Below are 21,680 nucleotides of genomic sequence, written 5' to 3'. Positions count from 1 at the left end.
GGAACACAAAATGGGGCGTAAAGGTAAGCAAACAACATTTAATCAGAGGCAGTAAGTGATATTACACCACGAAAAAGGGAAAACCATTCGAAGCATTGCAGATGAAGAGAAGTACAGTGTCTGACATAATTCTCAGATATAAAAACGAGGACAGAATAGAGCTGAGAAAATAAACAGGTCGCTGAATAGTCCTCACAGACAGAAAAAAAATCTCTTGTTATCAGAAAGATAAAAAGAATCCTTGTATAAGTGCCCCGAAGTTAGTTTCTGAAATTGAATCGGGTACGGGTAAGGAAGTGCATGCCCAAACAATTGGAAGGGCAATACATAAACGGGGCTACAACGGAAGAATAGCATGAAAAAAGCCTTATGTATGTGAAAAAAGCAGACGTAAACGACTTCAATTTGCTAAGGAATATGAAAATAAAAGGGAAGATTGGTGGTAAAAGCCTCTTTTTTCTGATAAGAGCAAATTCAATGTTTTTGGCAGCGATGGTAGAAAAATGGTCAGCAGAAAGCCTAAGAAGGAAATAAAAACGAAGAATTTGCGAGCTATTGTTAAACACGGTAGAGGAAATGTGATGATATGGGGGTGCATGTCAGCTTCTGGGGTTGGTGAATTGGTGTTCATCGAGGATATCACGAAGAAGGAAGACTACATACACCTCCTGCAACACTATTTAGTACAAAGTGCAGAAAAGCTATGGATTGAAAAGGAGATTGTTTTACCAGAACAACGATCCCAAGCATAACTCCCAGTTGCGGCTTTCGGGTATTTCTTAAGAGGAGGAAAGAAGTTAAAAGCACGAAATAACACCTTCTTGAATTAAACATGCATACATGTAAGACCAGGTAGTGTTGGAGTTGGCCTTCTCTTCTGTATAGCAATCATCTGTTCTCATAAACTAAGTTTCCTAAATTTTTCAAAATATATTATGTTTTCACTTCCATTCATTGTCGAATATTTGCACAAGTTAACAATCACAATGAAATTCACAACCTCGCAGCATTTTTCGAGCACACTACAGCATTACACGTGTTGGAAGAGATTATAGCTACTAACACGTAATCAAAACCGTTTTACGGAAATGGGAATGGGAAATAATCTGAGGAAAGCGAGAACACTGCACCCATCCACGTGGTCTGTGTTGCCACATATAGCCTGCATTTTACAACTTCAGTATCACATGCTTTTGAAGAATGTCAGTTTTTGTAAAGTCATACTAACATTATTGTTCAAAGCTGCCGGTGGCCGATTAATTTTTTATGTTAAAAATAATGCAGTTTGAAGTATCTACTTTCAATTTGAAATATATTTATACAAAACTGACAACTTGGCTGTTGTCTGGTAGACAATGAATTGAAGTGAATTTCAGGGGCCAAAAAATCTGCGATACTAACGTAAAACTAAATACTTCCTCTTTGTTTTATATAAACCCAAATTTAACTTTCAAATATCCTTGAAAGTTTCAAACCATGAATAGTGGCCTATATAAAATGCAATGAATAATATTTTTGATTTATAATTAAAAAAAAGTTTATGTGGTGTCTTTCATTCACAGCTTTGCGTTCAAACTGTTTTTATTGTGCCTCCTCCTAGATGTGTTATAGTCTGGTTGAATGCAACATAGTTAGATGGCAGCGGTAGCGAGCTTGCTGCACGACTAGTCGGTTTCTATTTCCCGCCCATAAGCTGATTCAGAGGAGGATCTCCTCCCTATCCGTTAATTTACTTTCTTTAAAATTCTGCTTCTTTCTCTGGCCGCTAGTGCGCTGTTGTCTATGTGTGTTAACTGCAGTAAAGGAGGAAAGGATTCGCTTTCCTCCACACAAACAATCTCGCACCTTTCTCACAGTTTTCTAGCAGCACATGAGCGCGCGTCGTTTAAAACTCGATCAACCAAGGTTTTCTTATAGCTGAGAACTTAAAAATTATCGAATCATCCTCGAATTTCAAGGCACATATTTTATTTGGTATTTACTTTCAAAAGAAGAAAAATGTGAGGAGGACGTTCCCCCCTTCCCTTCCCCCAGGAACCGCCACTGATAACTCCTATATTGTACAAGAATATCTGCTCTACAAATGCCTAAAGTGCTTCATCTTCCTCCACAATCGCGGGATTTGAACCCTATTGAACATTTATGGGAAGAACTTGACAGGAGGGTTCGATCAAGGCCTATTTCTTCTAAAGAAGAATGGGAGAAAATTCCTATAGACATAACAAAGAAATTAGTTCATAGGATGCCATGCCGTCTGAAGGAGGTTATTAAACAGAAAGGTGGTCCTACAAGGTACTAATAATGACATGCTGGAGTAGTATTCTTTGTTTTCAAAAAGTGTCCGAATATTTTTGTTAGTATTAGAAGCCAAATGTTTTCCTTTATGTTCTAATAATTATAAGACAAATAAGTTAATTGGAATTGTTATGTTGAAAATATTTATATGAAATGGGATACTTTTAGGGAAAAAGTAAGAAAAGCTTATTTTTATATATTTATATGTAAGTATACGTAATTGAATTGTTAGTTGACGGATGTCCGAATATTTTTGTTAGTCGCTGTATGTATAGGTCTCGCAAGCAGGGAATACTGACGGAAGGAATGCGAATGAAACACTGCGATAAGGGAGAGCAGGCGACAGGAAAGGTCACGAGATAACTTGAATGACATTCAAGAGTACAGTCGGAAGAGAAATGACATCGATAGAATTAGTCTTGCGTTGTGATAGTTACATCACGACAGACGTGGGCATCAGTAGTACATGTCGCACGGAGTCGAACTCAACTACGTGATCTCCCTCCCTCCACACCCCTAGCTGTTCACCATACCGGGGTACCTGTCAGACCGGTTGAGGTACTGAGGGTGAGTCAGCGGTGGATTTCAGTAAAAAAAAAAATTCGCTCTCTATGGAAGCTCCTGAAGTAAAAAAAGTCGAAAAATATTACTTTCACAAAGAATGGAAAAATGGATACTTTTGTTGCGAAGAAGGGGAAGTGTTAGGTTCTTATTATGCTGCAAAATTTTACTAGCAGTGAAGAAGAGCAACGTTCAGCGACATTATGAAAAGGCGTCGTTTTAATAGAACATAATTCTTTATTTTATTTTTTATAATAATAGTAATAATAATAGTGGTGGTGGTTGTGGTGGTGATGATGGTGGTGGGTAGTAAGTAGTAGTAACGTAATAATATCGTCGGTTTACAAGCAAAACACATTAAGACAAAAGTATTACGTCTGAGAAAAATACATTTTATTCCGACAAAACTGAATCCTCAAAATATTATTAATTTGAGTAAGTTATTTCTTTTTAATTTTATTTTATTTTCCAATTCTAAGTTTATACATATGCAGTATGTACAACACATACGCCTTTTTCTCAGAAGTAATATTTCTGACAATGTGTTTTGCATGTAAACCGACGATATAATCATAATGCGTTTCCTTTTCAGGGTGAAACGATAAATGAATTGATAGACGAGAGGTGGGTCATTGATTTGGGTTTTCTGTGCCACATAAGCAGCACTCTTAACGATTTCAGCATTTCTCTTCAAGGAAAATATAAAAATATCGTACACATGTACGATGAATTAAAGCTGTTTGTGTCAGAACTGCGTCTATTTCTGATGCAGTTAAATCACAGAGAATTTTGTCATTTTCCGTCTTTAAAATCGCCACTTCTATCAAATATTGGAAAATGTAATAAATGAATTCACCGACAAAAGATTAAGTGATTTAAAAAAATAGAGAATGAATTTCTATTATTTTCTAATTCATTCTCCGTTAATGATCAATGTGTAAGATTAGACCTTCAGTTAGAAGTTCTTCGACTGAAAAATGACACGTTTACCAAGTGAAAATGCACAAATATGACTGGTTTATATATATATATATATATATATATATATATATATAGACACACACACAAACACATACACACAGCTTTGCAAAGTAAAATATCCACATCTTCGGAGTTTTGTTATGAAAATTGCTTCTATGTTTGGCTCAACCTATGCTTGTGAACAGTTGTTTTCTCAGCTGGCCATTGTAAAATCCAAATCAAGATCAGTCGAAAATATATCCCATCAGCCCACAATTGCAATGTCTGACATAACTTCAAAATTTTTAAACACTTGCTGATTTACGTGACGAAGAAGAATAAATGAATCCCTTCTTTTAAGGGCATAAGTTAATTGAGAGGCTGGGTGCAAGAAGGGCATTTTAGAGGAGGTGCCCTTTTTGAGTAAAACGCTTTATTGTGTTCTCTGCTCTATTATGCATATGATCACCAAGTTGTATTTCAATGCTGTGATCGTAGAGGTCAGGAGTGCCCAAAATATAAAGGCGTGCATAGATCACATTATTACGGTTTGAATTTTCAACATCAATTTTCTCAAAACTTGCATTTGAGAGAAGTGCCTTTCTTGCACCCAACCCCTCAATTGATTTAAATTGACAACAACAAAGAACTACAGTAATAGGTTTAAAAATAGCCTAATTGTTGTTTTTTCTGTTTCTTAGTAATGTGCTTGATATTTTGTTAAGAATCTGTTTTTCATAAGTTCCTTAATTTTATTTTCTAGTGATGCAAATTAGTGATTGATGTCCTTTCAAAACAAATAGGTTCAGATTATGGCATTACATTTTAACTGTTGTGGAATTGTACGTTTTATACCATTTTATAAGGTTTTTTTTTTTTTTACAGTAACTGTATAAATTAGAAATAAAGTAATGTTTCAGCTTTTTGTAAAATAGTTTGCATTTGTTTTGGAAAATTTGTTTTCTTTCATTGTCATTATTAATAAAAATAACATTCAGAAAACTGTGCATCTTCTTGTCCTGCTTAATCACTTAACGTTCCGTGTTTCAATACTTAACGCGATCCTCCGCTGAGTATTACGTTAACAGGTGATGCGTGTTGCAGCAATCAGAGTAGTACGGCGCATCTCTTTAAATGCCCACGTCTGCTGATTACGACTTTAGTTTGTTCCATTGCAAGTGAATGCGTGTCTTGTAACGCACAGTATTATTATTTCATTCATAAACATATGTTGCGCATTTAATTAGCTTCGAATTTTTCTCTTGCTACGTTCTTTATTTCCACAGCGACGTCCTCATTTATTCATCTTTTTGAAGAGACAGTACTTCCATCGGCCCGCATCTCTCCCCCCTCGGTGTGCCTTCATATACACGTCAAAACAGACAGCAACGCCACCATTGCTTTTCGGTAATCGTTCCTTGCGCGAACTGTATGTATGTATGTATGTATGTATGTATGTATGTATGTATGTATGTATGTATGTATGTATGTATGTATGTATGTATGTATGTATGTATGTATGTATGTATGTATGTATGTATGTATGTATGTATGTATGTATTATTATTATTATTATTATTATTATTATTATTATTATTATTATTATTATTATTATTATTAAACGCAGAATAAATATGGGAAATGCCTGTTATTATTCGGTTGAGAAGTTTTTTGTCATCTAGTCTGCTGTCCAAAAATCTTAAAGTTAGAATTTATAAAACAGTTATAATACCGGTTGTTCTGTATGGTTGTGAAACTTGGGTTCTCACTTTGAGAGAGGAACAGAGATTGAAGGTGTTTGAGAATAAGGTTCTTAGGAAATATTTGGGTCTAAGAGGGATGAAGTTACAGCAGAACGGAGAAAGTTACACAACGCAGAGCTGCACACATTGTAGTCTTCACCTGACATAATTAGGAACATTAAATCCAGACGTTTGAGATGGGCAGGGCATATAGCATGTATGGGTGAATCAAGAAATGCATATAGAGTGTTAGTTGGGAGGCCGGAAGGAAAAAGACCTTTGGGGAGGCCGAGACGTAGATAGGAGGATAATATTAAAATGGATTTGAGGGAGGTGGGATATGATAGAGACTGGATTAACCGATGGCGGGCTTATGTGAGGGCGGCAATGAACCTGCGGGTTCCTTAAAAGCCATTTGTAAGTAAGTAAGTAAGTATTATTATTATTATTATTATTATTATTATTATTATTGTTATTATTATCATCCTGTGGTCCCTGTAGTGGCCCCGCTACGAACGGAAAAAGGGGAAAACTATGTCTTCTGCAATGAGTTCAAACATGTTTTGGTTTATTATAGGTATTTTTTTTCTTCGAAAAGCTGTGTTAATCATGCAGTAAAGGGCGACAGTCTTTTATAAACCGGTAATTACTAGTAAGTATCGGTAGTTATTGCATTATCTGTTGACCTAGAAAAAAGTAATTTATAAATGTATATGCCTATTGAAAGAAACTTTTTTTTCTGTTTTATATCTAGGAATATATAGATTATAAATATTTTTGTATAGCATAGGAAATATATGCAATACTTTTTTTATGCCGTGAACCGAACTCTAGGTAGCCTACGTGCTAGGATACATAGGTCTATACTACTAGGTCGGACAGTAAAATCTAGTGCGTAGAACCGCAGCACTATATTACTAGTTCCTACTTCAGCGCCCCCTACTTAACGAAACGTAGCCAAAACACTTGCTAGCAAAGCCCTCAGTTCGAAACTGTCTGTCTCTGCAACGACATGGCTTCTAACATGTGTACGTCCACTTGCAGCCTCAAGTTCGTGGGTTCAATGGGGATGGTGAGTAAAACTTGGATTCGGACTTGTTTGATTTTCTCGGGTAACGAGCATTTTAATTATTTTTAAATATAAATTTGTGGAAATTGAAATTATTGAAGTTGTATAGTTACATTTAAACTTTACTAGTTGGCTTCGTTAAGGACCAGCTATCGTGACTTGGGATTTTTTTTTTTTTCGCGGATATAGTCTTTTCTGCATGATCTCGGATTACCACAATGGTTTTTTTCTAATACTTATTCTGCCTATTCCCAATAGAAACTTATACATATCTCAGCAAAATTGTATAATTAACAAATTTTTCGAATAATTCCGTTAAGGATGGGGAAGTGTCGTAGATTTTCGTGATCAAATATTCCGAGAAATGTAACATACTTTACCTCTATTGCCTTTTCTATGATCCTTTCCCTTCTTCTTACTAACATTTTTTTCTGTTATTTTTCTCCGTGTAGGCCTAATTCTTATACTACCGATATATTTTTAACTTTCATAATATCTTTCAAAATAATGTACTACATGTACTTAACTTTGACAAGGACTTCCACCATGTTCATGTTGGTTATTTTGTAAAGTGACGATTATATGGATGGGGATATAAATATTAATAGATTTATTTTGCTGATTCTTATATTTGTAATATCTATAATACTTTTAATTATTAGACCCAGGTTTATTAAATTGTATTACATATTCTTTGTTTTCAGGTTTTGAAGGATCTAGATACTTATTTCTATCCCTTTGCCAATTTTTACCGTATTAGCTATCAGAATAAGTTAAAGAATAGTTTGAAAAGCAGATTATTTGAATTTAATATAAAAAAAATGAACCACAATTTCATTGTAAAATTATTACTGATGCTCTGCAACTTGACGCAATTTACTAAAATTGCGGGGTCGAAAAGAAAGTTGCTGAAAAATAGATCAAAACCGAATTTACATTTTTCTTTAACATCACTTTAGTATAAAAAAAATTGTAGCAGCAAGAAATATGTATTCAGTTCCATGGTACTAATGTTTAAGAAAGAAAAGTTTGGGAATATGATGTTCATGTCTACACAGTTAAAAAACTTCAGGCTTGAAAATTACTAGGACTACCAGAGCACTATGGATTCGCATTTGGAAAAAAAAAAGAAAAACAATACAAATAGACGAATGAAAGAAGTCTTGTACATTTTCACATATCGAAATATTGCCTATTTATATTTTTAAATTTCACAAGACCAATATATTCTTAAGCACTGGCTTCATTACAGACTGCTATAACATTTCATCAGTTGGCTATGTATTCCAAAAGACGATACAGCTTATGACTAGTCTTGTTCTAATATTCAACAAGAACTTGTACTTGAAATTTGTAAATTACTTTCGTAGATGAACTGAATGTGTCTTTCTATTTTCTTCATACTATATACAGTTTGTGTTTGTAGATCAATTTTATGCTTGGTTGGATCGCATTTATGATGTTGAATCCTTTAGTTCCTTTTACACGGATTTTTAAAAATTAGATTCAGAGGAGATGCACACGCGCACACATGCATACATGCACACGGTTGTATCGAGAAGGTTAAGTGGATATGTGAAAACCATATTGATTCACCAAATCAAAGTATCTTGTGCATTCTTACAATATAATAAGAATAAGTACTTAGGCCTATATATTACGGATGTTTAAAAAAAACTTCTTTTTTTTTCGAAAAGTGCGGTAGGCCTAAATGTACTAATATGAATGTACTTTAAGTGTAGTCTTACTTGTGGGTAATCTATTTGTAATTAAAATTAACTATACCTGGAATAGTAAATCTTGGTACTGTTTCGGAATATCCACTCATCCACTTGTAATACTGGAATATCCCCTACCTTGTTAGAACTATTAGAACTAGTAATACTGTTGCATCTTAAAAATTATTTTAATGCTTTACGATATTAGTGTTTTAATTTTGACAAGGGTACAAGCCCTGCACTTCATTTCAAAATAAATAAAGTAGGTTTTTCCGATCTGCAGATTCTTTTTCGCCACATGAATTCTTGCAGACAGTCATCGTAACGTGGGCCAGTGATACCATCGAATCCATGAGACTTCTTGATTTTGTTTAAATTTCTGCCACGTTGGCTCAATAGTTAGTGTGCACCAGTCTACGAAATTCAAAGAATGATTGATGTTGAGATGACAGTATCCCCGTTGCAGCCTAAGCTATGCCTTCATACGCTCTCCATAGGTCAGATACAATATTGTTAGCCATATGTATTGTTGGATGACAGGCAACGGAGTATCGGGATCGCGTCGTTCCAGGGGCGTATTTTGCGGGCTACCGGCGGTAGCCCAAGGAAATTACAAAAGAAAAAGTTTATAATATAACATAATGTAATAATTTTGTATTATTAGTTTTACCATAGTAATTAAAATTAAAGTAATTGTTAGATATATTTTGTGTAATAATAGGGTCAGCGGTAGCCCAAACCCTTTAACCAGTATACGCCACTGCGTCGTTCAAACTTAACTAGGAAGCAGGCGGTTGATCCTTATTCAACACCGTCAAACACCCATTCATTATTGTCTCAGAACTCGACCTCGGTCATATTTTCGACGAGAACGCAACTCTCGTCTATCTCCACGATTTCTCCAGGCTCTCCAAGGGTCTGTGGATTTCTAAGGAAGTGCTCCGCGCATATATCGCGAAAATATTGGTGCCGTTGAACTGCTGCTTCGCAATGAATCCCTACCTCATATCTGTTGCCTGATGTTTCCCATTTCCTGTAGCCACAAGTAGGAGAGGTGGAAAACTTTAATAGGCCATAAATATTTTCACAAAAAAAAAAAAATGTATAAATGAGGTAAGTTTCGACATACTTTCTCTTTTTTCAACAGTCTTCTGCGACAGTAAATAAATCTCCATCTTTGATGGACGAACTTCAGTGTTTAAAGAATTATCAGTAGGAATTTTGGTCCCTCGATTACGTGACCTAGCTCCCTGTGACGTCAGCTACCTCTAAATTTACAATATTATACAGGACGTTTAATTTAAGAGGACCCGCTATAGGCAGCCACAACATTGTTGGAAATATATATATTTCTATGTAGTAACATTGTATATAAATCAAAAAGAAAAATATTACTCAATCATGTGCCTTATTTTAATGTAAATTATATGACTATAAATTTACATTTTATTTAATAAAGTTGTCAAATTTCGTTAAAAAGTTAATTGCAAAAATGAACTCAAAAACTTTGTACATTCTCTTACAGGCTATGGGAGCACTTGCATTTGGAAATTACTTAGAAGAGTTCCTACGGAAACCTGAGAAACTACGTGCAATATACGCTTTACTGATTGGTGTAAATCTTGAAATATACCACATCTCCAAAGACAAATGTGAGTAAAGATAATGTCACTTGAAACCTAGTAGGCTATATTTACACTATTAAGGTTTGTTATTTAGTCCTTTCAGACTTAGATTCAAGCACCTCAAACATGATGGAAGAAATGCCTGAATGTCTCATTTAGTAAGAAATTACATATTGAAGACGTGGAGTACAATGGAATTAACATTTCCGTGGTAGTAGAAATTTATCTGCATTATAATTTATGCCGAAAATTCCTTTGTTTCAATGAATATTTTAGAAGTGTGTAATGTTTGTTACAAATATATTGAATTGCATCTTTGAGATTCATTTCTTTGTGCCTGGTTTTCATTTTTTTTCTGAATAGTAACTGATATTTCTATTAAACCAAGGCTCGAATAATGATCAAGATGACGATTTGAAATGTGATAAACGGAATACACTAGAAAAATAATGAAATCAAAATGAGACAGAACACTGATCCAATCCTTTAGGATTGGAAAAATTAATTCCCTTAGTACACATAGGTTATAATTTTTAATAGTTGCTAATGTTACCCAAATTGCAATTTTTTCCTAACATAAATTTTTATGTAGTGCCTATACTAATTGTATAGACTGGATATGAGACAGAAGTGTAAAACTTGCAATCTGCAGAAATGGACGTTATTAATTCGTGATTATCGGTAGTTTTAAGAAATCGGACGTCATATGTTAAGTTGCGAGGACAAGAAAACTGTTTAGTCTAATATAATAAAGAAAAAAAAATTCCAGTTCTGATAATGCAGCCTCAACGTCATCAAAATAACTTTTGAGTAACCTTAAAATTATAGCTTCTCTCTTTTTGGTTGAATGTAGTGTCTGATTTAAGCCGTTCATTCTTATAGTCGGGGCATGTGGAAGGTATTTACTGGCTTCTTGTTGCGCCATATTATGCAACATGTTGGTGTGCTGTAAAATTTGAAAACTTTTGCAAGTGCAGTGCCTCCGATTATATACAATCAGAATTCACACAATTTATAAAAAAAGAAGTATGAATTCTTATTGCAAAGTCGCAAAAACGCCCATAGCTGTCTCACTGCTGCGTGAAAGAGCTTTTTTTTTTTTTTTTTTTTTTTAAAGACTCATTGATTTCATTCATAGTGTTCTGCCAAGGGCAGATCTTTCACTGCAGACCCAACATTCTCTACCAATCTTTCCATTTTCTACCTTCCTCTTAGTCTTTACATATGATCCATCTTAATGCAGTCTATCATCTGATATCGTTTTGCTCCGAACTCCTCTCGTTCAACGTTCCTTCCAGGGCATCCTTCAGAAGGAAGCTTCTTTTCAACCAGTGGCCCAGCCAATTCCTTTTCCTCTTCCTGATCAGTTTCATCATTCATTCTTCACCCACTCTTTCACAACACACTGTAAATATGTACAATGTTTGTTCTAATTCTATTGATGGTAATTTCCTAGAAGACGGGCAAAATCCAACATGGCTGACGAAAACTACCAAAACGTTCTGCCAACTATGAAGTTCAAATGTCACCAGACGTCACAAAATCAAAGATGGAAAATCAAACATATATTCGTATTTTTAAAGAAGAACAAGCTTTTCAAAAAATGAAAATATGTTTAATTTTTCATCTTTGATTTTTATGGTGTTTGGTGGGATTCGAACTTCATAGTTAGTAGTACTTTTTTAGCAGTTTTCGTCCGCACTTTACCCCCACAAATCACTAAAACATAAAACAAAACATAATAATTTATCATCTTATCAAATAAAATTCAATTCTCATCGACGTCTTCAACGACAACCTCTTCACTTCCAGTATAAATGACACCGGCTTTAAGGCATTCTAAACTTAAACCATGCAGGCAACAAAGAACTAAACCAACACTTTGTCGTACAGTCAACTTTGCATAAATATACCGCGTGTTTACACTAAATGAAATTCTCTTCGAACACTTATTACAACTTAACTTCTACAGAAAATTCAGTAAATAATTCCTTTAAACCACAGAAAAACAGTTTTCTTCTCAACATTCAACACAATCCTTCTTCACCAGCGAAAGAACTAAACCAAAATCGACACAAAATTTAATAGATAAATTTCATAACACGGTTTCCTTCCTTTCCCTCTTACTTCAAAATTCCAACCTTGTGCACATAAAATAAATTATTGGCACTGGAAAGTGGCTTTTCGTAAGCATGATGATGCCCATTCGACAAATGCAGACAAATCTACAATGTAACACCACTCACGTCAAACAACAGAGAACAACAGGACAACGTCATTATCCATGAAAAATTAATGAAAATTCTAGAATAAATGATAACTATAACCAATCAAATCGAAAGAAAATCACAAAAATCAGAAAATGAGAAACTTTCAATAGCTTTAGCCATCAGACACAACATAACACCACTCACGTCAAACAACCAAGAACAACTGATAACGTCATTAGCCATTCAAAATTAACGAAAATTCTAGAACAAATGACAACTATAACCAATAAAATTAAAAGAAAATCACGGCGACACCTAGTACAAAAACCTAGAACTAACATGTAAAAGTCACTAAAAGATCACTAACATTTAACTCTGAAATAAAGAAGTTGGTAATACTATATTCAACCAAGTGCCCGTCTTCTATGAAATTACCCTATTGATGCGTTAGGACTGGTTAGTGGTGGTATGTTAGCTAGGATATATTTTAAAATGTTTTGAAACTTTGGATGATCAATCATCCCTTTCATAGTATTGGTAAATACTTTGTTCCCAGTTAACAACATATGTTCTAAATAATCATTTTATTGTTTTTTTCTTATGACTGTCCATAGTATTGCATAAATACTCATGACTTTAATAAAATTTAATTTAATCTAATATATGACTTTTCTTGTTCCAGGGAATGAAGTGTATATTGGCATGATTATTTATGCACTTCTAGAAATGACTGTCAACTTAATGCTGGTTATTTCTGCTTACAAGGTAATAAAATAAACTGTGAAGAACATAGATTCTTAAAAGTTCATGTTACATTGAACAAGAGACGAAAGGTTGCGAGTTATCGCACTCCACCCGTCTGTAATTCTGTAACACTATAGTGATGTTATTAATCGCAGACTCAATCGGAATAGAGCCATACAATGTTGTAAAAAGCGGAGCGGCTGTTCATGATCAGGTAACTTGAACCTTAACGATTTGGTCAAACAATGGCGTTTCTTTTTGAGATTTAATATTACCGACGATATTGAAATACTGCTCTTTTTTTTCTGCAAGAACTTCAACAAGATGGTTTCTACACCTCCTAAGTCTTCCTATAAAGCCAGTTTTTAGAATTTATTTCCTTATTGAGGATAAATATATACAATGGAGAAATAATAATTATGATGATGATGATGATGATGATGATAATAATAGGAGAAAAAGAAATGGACGGGACAAACAAATTTTCCGGACATACAAACTTTTTTATTATTATTTATTTTATTATTTTTTTTTTTTTTCGGAAACTCTTAGTACCGCATGCCGCACATAAAATAAGTCGCATATTAACATGAATATGTTAACGACTTACAGACGAGTGGAGTGCCAAAGTTCTAATAATTGGAACTGCTTTACCCATAATTATAGCAATAAGAACAGAAAGTGTAATCACTGGCGCAGCGAGGAGGGTTTTGGGGATTAACCTCCACAGAAAAAAAAGCTATTAAAACTCTGTGACGTTATAACGGTGACTTATTAACAGTAACGTACAGTAGTGGCAAAAAAAACCGGACCGACCCTTGTAGCTGATTTCAGGGCTCTTGTTCACTCAAGAGCACGATAGACTAGTAACTAAGACTTTCGTGGTTCGAATCCTGCCTGGAAAGGAAACTTTTTTTTGTTCCTTATTCAAATTTATTCCCAATACTTCTCGCCTGCGGCGATATTTTATTACTTAATTAGCTTATTATTCCCAGAACATGAATTTTACCAGAAATGGAAAGTATTGGAAATAAATTTGATTAAGGAACAAAAAAAAAAAAGTTTCCTTCACAGGCAGGATTCGAACCACGAAAATCTTAGTCATAAGTCTATCTTGCTCCGGAGTGAACAAGGCTCTAAAATCAGAGTATGTCCGGTTTTGCCGCTACTGTACAATTTGATCACAATAATAACTCCCTGTAATTACTTGTACTCCTGAAAAATCATTTTCATCCCTAAGAAAACGAACCTTAGAAACAGCATAGTGGAGGAGCCCCTTGATGTACTCCTCAAACATTTTTCATATCGTAGCAAGACAACACTGTTACAGAAAATTTAAATCTGTCTCACTTATTCTTGATGTCCCATGCTCAAGTACCGTGCTGTATACTGGATATCTAGTTCGAAGTGTGTTGTTCATATTGATTCAAGATGAATAGTTCTTTCGTATTTGTCAATTCCGCTTTTCTCAATGAACCTTCCATTTCTATTTTTCACATTTTTAGTACCTCACGTGTAGTCTGTTTTTATTTTAATACATAAATTATGACAATGAAGTTGGGTGGATATATCTTAAAAAAATTAAAGCTACAGTCACGTGGTAACATTCTGCCGCGTTTGTAGTTCGTACAGATCGAAATTGTGGTGCTTTAGCCATAATTATTCGGGGGGGGGGAGGTTGATGTTTTCCAGAACATAATCAGAAAATTAAAGCATTCACTAATGGGAGGGACCTCTGATATTTCGGAAAAGCATGTGATGCCTCTGATGCTAGTAAAAAAAAAAATAAAAAAAAAATAATAATAATAATAATAATAATAATAATAATAATAATAATAATAATAATAATAATAATAATAATAATAATAATAATAACCACTTTCGAATTTGATATTTTGTTCAGAAGTTTGTTTTGATATGCTATTTCCTGTCGCTCTTTGTTGTAAGTGAAATTAATTTTGGCAGCATTGTGTGGTAACATTTTATAATCTAACAAAAGTTTTGAAGTTATTAACTGCTTTCCACGTATTTAGAGACATGGAGGCGTGCTTTCTTCAGGAAGCACCACATGTTACTTTATGTGGGTATTGACACTAAAAAAAAAAGGAATATTGTACAACGAAAAAAGATAAATTCATTATTAGTAAGAAAAGTTAATTTGTTTTATGTCTGTTATTCAGGCGATTTTGCTGTTGCTCTTTATATACGAAAACTGATTCCCCAGTGTGTGTAACTTCATTCTTGGCAGAAGCATGGTTTAAGACTTCTTCGATTGAAGAAGGACCTGGAGATAGTACTTTACAAAGTTTCCTGTAAATTACCTACTCGAAAGGATAAATTTCGAAAAAAAAAATCTAAAAATTTTCTTTAATCTCGGCCCTCAATAACTTAAGTATTTTACATATAAATCACCTGTCTTCTTTATCGATGCTGTAAGATTTTTAAAACTTGAAATGAATACCCTGGTCTATCAACGTTTAAAAGTTTCAATTTCTCATGATCTGTTTCACTGCAAACTTCTACCTCTCGTCCTGTTACTTTTGACTATTTCAAAGCCCACATTATGAAATCTCAACATGGTAAAATACACAAGCTTATTTAAAACTCCTAAACTTTTGTTTATGAAATATTAACACGTTAAAATACATGCTTTTTTAAATCTCAAAACGTGCTGTGAAAGATACTTGAAATGTTTTTCTTCTATTTTTTTACGTTACTTACATGTGATGAGCATTGTGCATGTGCATAATAGTACTGTTATCGAGAAAGCATATGCTGCATTTTTGGCCATGGGGGCTCTGAAGAAAATGGGAAAAATAGTTTGTTTGGTTTAGTTAAGGGGATATTTAGTCAAAGGAAAAGTTTCGTTTCATTCAAACGGTAATTATAAGTAATTAATTAAATATAAAATATTTGTTACCGTATGTATTTAGTGGCTTTAAAAAAAATGTTCAACCAAATTCTGGCTGTCATATTGGTGTACTTTGAGTCGAATGTCTGCTACTGTGACTGATAGTAATTTGTTGAATTAATACAGAGAACCATTTCATAATTTGAGGTCGGTTACAGCGCACACTGTTGCAGTGCGCCTTCTCAGCATAAACTTATGTACCTTCACGGAGAAACAGCTCGTGTCCACACCATAGTCATTCTAACGCAATGGTTCGATACAGTATTAGACAGAAAATTTTCATAGTGGAAAACTTTTTAGAAAATTCCTAATACATTAGTGTGATGGTTTTGTTCCAAATGTGTGGAATCTCGCATTATGAAACCTAAATGCAGACAATATGCAATTTAATTTTTAAGCTAAAATAAGAGTATAATATAAAAGAAACAGAATTTTGAGGCTTTCAAGATCACAAATATTGATAATGATCACCTTCTGGTTGAGTACAGGATTCACATCTAGTCGAGAATTTCGAAACTGTGTGTGCGTGTCTTCTGACAGATTGATTGCAAATCAGTTTATGCATGAGACTCGACTTTCTGAGATCATAAGCGATTTTCGAGGGTTTATTACTGCAATCATACAACATATAGGCTAATTGTTCTTTTTGCAATAACCGCTTTATTTTTCGTTTGATACGTCACTTTCGAATAAGTGCATGGATGTAAGACTTGATACCGAAGATTCTGGTTATCTAACTAAACTTCAGAATTCACTTTTGAATAAGTTGTGTTCTTATTGTGTAGACTAAATTAGTTTCGACTAAAATTATTTCCTGCCAAATAATTTACCGAATCAGCGCTAGGATGACTGGATGGTTAGGTTTTACTGCTTTCCCTGAAGGTTGACTCTCCTATTACGAGATCAGATAACGTAAGTGCCGATGACCTATTGTAAATATGTGCGCTGTAATGTCTCTAAAATAATAAATGAATCTCTGTAGTTTCAGAAGACTTTATAAACTAGTTATAAAGTCGAATAGAATATCTATTTTTTTTTTTCAGTGAAACAAATCCAAAGCACTAGATCTAAAGAATAAGAGTGAAGCTTTAATACTCTGTAAGGTAAGATTTAAATGTATTTTTCTGTTCATAGAAGGTGAAGTGGCTTACCTTTCCATGGACCATAGTGAGCTCGCTGAATCTATTACTGCAAATTACTAGTGCATTTTTCTTCATCCTGCAGTGGCACGTCAATCCGACATTTGCACTGGTGTCTGCGATTAGGATGGGTAAGATTTTTAACTGTCATTTCCTCTGAATAGTATTTTTTAGTCTTGAAACTTCTGTAAATCTAAATATAGGCCTGTATTGTAATTTTAACAGTTTATATTGCTAATTAAAATATTTCGGGCGGATTGTGGAAGTAATTTATCGCCAACAAATACAATCTCTTCAATAATTTAAAGTTTTCTATTCTTGCATGTCTGAATGCATGCTGAAATGTAGAGTACAGTTTAATTTGTAACTTGAGGGAGAAAGCAAAATCTGTACTTTCGTTAACTGGATTGTGCATTCTTTTCCTTCACAGTACTTAGCTGCATCACATTGAGCGTAGTGAGTTACATAGTTTACAACTGGCCTTTGAGTCGAGAGGTCGAACAAATGGAGCAGAATCCGCAGCAACCACCACTGCAAAATGAGAATGACGAGAATGTGGAGCAAGGAGATCAAAATGTAATTGGATCCATAAGGGTTATTCTCGGGAGGTTGGCTCCATTTTTCACGTGGATAACGCGCAGAAATGATTATCAACAACTTGAAGAGCAGCAGGACGTAGAAAATCAGGATGATGATGCCCAGCAAGATCAACAGATTCAGAGCTGAGAGCAGTATTAACTTGTAAAAACTCGAATTAAAAATTATTAAATTTATATTCAATGATAGTTCAATAATAAAACAATGCAGTATATTTTTAAGTGATACATAATTATTAATGTTTTACGTGAATTGTCACTTAAACATTGTCATAATATTGAGATACACGACTCATTTCATGGCATGTTTGCAGTATGAATTTTCAAGTTTCCATGTGTAGATTGTAGAACTGTTAAAGAAATGAAAATCAGTAGTGCGTGTCACTACCAGTTTAATTCTTAAATCAGGAATTTCTTTAAATCAAAGTTCGTAGTATATTAGAACAATTTGTTCATTATTTATATAATATTAGTGAAATGTGTTAATGCAATGAACTTTTAAAATGTAGTACACTATATGAATGTCACTATTTTATGAAATAAAAATTTTGTTCTTAAAATGTAAAATGTTTCAAGAGTATAATTTTTGAGTTAGTACTGAAACTCCTACATATGCCGGTGAGAACTGCAGCTACGGTGGTAACCGAATACAAATCATTGTTCCTTTAGTTCTGTAATGCCTGTTTTTGAGCAGTCTTATTTCGAAGTTCAATGAACTTGGTTCAGTTACGCTCCAGGCTTAGGCCCGTAACACACTTGCAGTTTTCGCCAGCGAGAAATGTGTTGCGAGAAAATTTAAAAATTGATAACATGGATTCAAATGGACGTCCACACACTGGAAGAGAATCTCGCTCGAGGCAAAAACCTCGCGCGAGTTTCTCGCTGGAATCTGTAGCTCAGCGAATTTTCTTGACACATTTATCAAAGACGTTTGACATTTATACTCTTTATGACGATTGAATGTAGAAAAAAAATATCACAAGTGGCGATGAATTGTATTGTTTTTATTTGAAAATGAGGAAAGATGGCTGATAATTGCAGTCAGAAACTTGTCGAACTTGTACGATGTCCCCCGTAGGCATATTTATATGATACACGCGATGAAAACTATAAAAACACGAAACTTAAAGAAGAAATCTGGAGACAAATATCAGATTACTGAAAATAAATAGGGCTATATTTTATTTTGATGAGATTTAATAGTAGGCCTATTGATTAAATATTTGAAATAATGTATTTATATGTCTTAACAGTTTACGTAATTTTAATCAGAATATAGCAAAGAATTCTCTATCTTGTCACGAATGGCCCCAAAAAAAAAAAAAAAAAACTGTGGTCCATTGAGCCTGAAATAACGCCTAAACGTATCATTCAAATCGAAACCATGTCCAAAACTCGCCCTTATTTTCGTAAGATACAATGTAATTTTCGTCCCGCGCCGTGGCGTCGTGGTCTAAGGCATCCTGCCTAGGACTCGCGTTACGGAATGCGCGCTGGTTCGAGTCCTCATGGGGGAAGAAATTTTCTCATGAAATTCCGGCCAGTGTATGGGACCGGTGCCCACCCAGCATCGTGATGCACTTGGGGAGCTACGATAGGTAGCGAAATCCGGTTGCGAATTCCAGCTATAACGGCTGGGGGGATCATCGTGCTAACCACACGATACCTCCATTCTGGTTGGATGATCGTCCACCTCTGCTTCGACATGTGGGCGTGAGGCCAGCAGCCGACTGGTCTGTCTAGGCTCTTCACGGGCTGTAGCGCCACGGATTATTATTATCAATGTAATTTTCAGATATTTCTGGCTTTAATTTTAGGCCTACTTTTTCTTTTCATTAACAAAATATGTTCATGTAATTCCATTTCCTCATTATATGAATACTTAGATTTAACATAGCGTTCGTAAGTAATTTGTAAAGTACGTCAATATACTTAAAGGTTATATATTTAAGTACGACAATATACGTAAATATATAACCTATAATATTTCCCCCAACGAGCGATTACTATAATCAGAAAAATTCTTTCTGCATGAAGGCAGTGCATAGATGATCATAGCGAGGTGTGATCTGTGATAGCGAGAACTCGCCAAGTGTGTGGAGGAAGGCTCTTCGCCTCTTTCTCGCAACACATTTCTCGCTAGCGAAAACTCTTCAAGTGTGTTACGGGCCTTAATGAGGCCACTATTATTATTATACCGTACTAAATTCTTATTTCCCTCATTTCATTTCTTAGATTGCCAGGTCTTGTGTTGTAGACTATCTCTGCCGATGAATGACCGTTAAATTTAGTGCCTTACTTTGGTCGTGGGTGTCGGAGTAATGAAAAGCATTACCTTATCTCTTCTCCTCATTGCAAACTGATGTTACACACAGGCAGGGATATAAATAGAAGATTTGGAAATGCACTCTGCGATTGTCAAGAATGACGTAAGACTCTTAGTTCAGTATTTCGCCGATACGGCAGAACGCTTGGCCGCATAGTAGAAAATGTTTCCTTTATCAATAGCTAATCACGGTAACGATAAATGTAAAAATATCACTGAAGTGTATAGAGCAGAGGTCTCCAAAAAGCGTATCGTCATTCGTGCTCTCGATGCTGCCCGCCGAACACAGTGTGCTAAAAGGCTAGAGAAGGGTGGGAGACTCGTACCTCAACAGATGGAAGCGATCAGTGGGGGATCACGGCAACAGTCTGCTTACGTTTACAAATAATATCAAAAGAATAAGAAATATCATACGTTTGTATATTATTTTGAAATACTATGAAGCTGGACCTCGTCTGTTGCTATTGACACAACCATTGCAAATTCAACCTCTTCTGTTCTAGGGTGCCTTTCAGTGCCTGGAAAAGATCTTCTCCATTTTTATTTTGTAATTACATCTAGAAGACATTCAGACACAGTAAAATGTTCATTAACTCCTCGGATGAAAATGGCTAGGTGAGCTTTGTCATTTCTATCTGTGCTTTCGTCCAGTGCAATTGAGTAAGCTACAAACTGGTTAATTGTGGTTTCGACTTCAGATTCAATTACATTTACAATCTTGAAATTCCTTCTCTGAAGTGTAATTGGAAACAATTTAATTTTCTTAAACTTTGACTTTGTTCTGGACACAGTATTTTAGTAACGTCCTGTATGCACGATTTTATAAATGATGCTTCTGTAAAGGGCTTCATTGACTTTCCAATATTTCAAGTTAGAACATAGCTAGCAAGAAGCTTTTTTGTTTAATACTGTGTGATTTGTGTTTGTATTTTCTTGTTTTATATTTATCAAAATATTTGTAGGCCTACGCATTTCACCTAAAATTAAACAAAAAACTTTGTTTTGTCGTGGCGAACTGAGTGATTATTATGTATAACCAACAGTTATATACTGTAGATAGCCCCAAAATAAATTATTTTCACATGTCCAACATGCCTGTAATTGTATGATATTCTTTGTGAAGAACGAGTAGTGTCGTTGCACATTGAATTTAAACACACCCTTAAGAATTTTCGAACAAATTAAGCATTTCACATTCTTCCCACTAACACAAAAAAATTCTCTTCCTATTCATCCTTGAATGTATTACGTCTATGATTAGAAGACATTGTGAAACGGTGGAACACTCCGACCAACACAATGATAATGGCAGTCCGCCACTGCTCTTCGTTTGCGCATAAACATTGAGTACAGCACAGGTGGAGATAAGTGAGGCGGAGCGCGCTCATTACGTACTGGCTTCGGTTCCGTTCAGGGGCTTACTCGCGAGTACGCTTTTGGAGACGTCTGGCAGAGAGGATCTTGGAAACGATAAAAAAAAAAAAGCCTGGAACGAAATCTTGAAAAGAGTTCAACACTGGAAACTTCCTCTTTCCTGTAATAAAAATGGGCTGAAGAGCGGTAGCACTACGAATAACTAGTTTATACAGTTTCTTAGGACTGTATATACATAGAGCTTTGAAACAAAGACTACATAAACTTGAAGAGAAAAACAGCGTATTTTTTTTTACTTAAACATTTCGATGGCTCAGAACCAGACTGTTACAAGTCCATTTTACTATTTTTTTTTCAGAAGAGCTATTTTAAGCTCCTTACATTCAGAGTTCCATGAAACAATTTGGAAT

The 21,680-nt window shown here is 34.7% G+C and overlaps 1 protein-coding gene across 1 annotated transcript; it reads left to right on the top strand.

Moving 5' to 3' along the window:
• Positions 1-6,494: 6,494 nt before the first annotated feature.
• On the top strand, positions 6,495-18,099 carry LOC138700528 (uncharacterized). The gene is made up of 5 exons (XM_069827125.1): positions 6,495-6,630; positions 9,871-9,997; positions 12,863-12,945; positions 16,970-17,105; positions 17,405-18,099. Exons 1-5 carry the CDS (start codon positions 6,571-6,573, stop codon positions 17,698-17,700), a joined length of 702 nt encoding a protein of 233 aa, XP_069683226.1. The 5' UTR covers positions 6,495-6,570; the 3' UTR covers positions 17,701-18,099.
• The last annotated feature ends 3,581 nt before the right edge of the window (positions 18,100-21,680 follow it).

Source organism: Periplaneta americana, chromosome 5, assembly GCF_040183065.1.
Source record: "Periplaneta americana isolate PAMFEO1 chromosome 5, P.americana_PAMFEO1_priV1, whole genome shotgun sequence".
NCBI lineage: Eukaryota > Metazoa > Arthropoda > Insecta > Blattodea > Blattidae > Periplaneta > Periplaneta americana.
Note: the sequence above shows the minus strand (reverse complement) of the source record. Positions and strands in the feature narration are given on the sequence as shown.

Bases quoted from the DNA above. Each gene is read 5' to 3' on its own strand.
- LOC138700528 (XM_069827125.1), top strand. From the start codon at position 6,571: ATGGCTTCTAACATGTGTACGTCCACTTGCAGCCTCAAGTTCGTGGGT. The intron at 6,631-9,870 runs GTGAGTAAAACT...ATTCTCTTACAG, and splicing joins TCGTGGGTTCAATGGGGATG to GCTATGGGAGCACTTGCATT. The intron at 17,106-17,404 runs GTAAGATTTTTA...TTTCCTTCACAG, and splicing joins GGTGTCTGCGATTAGGATGG to TACTTAGCTGCATCACATTG.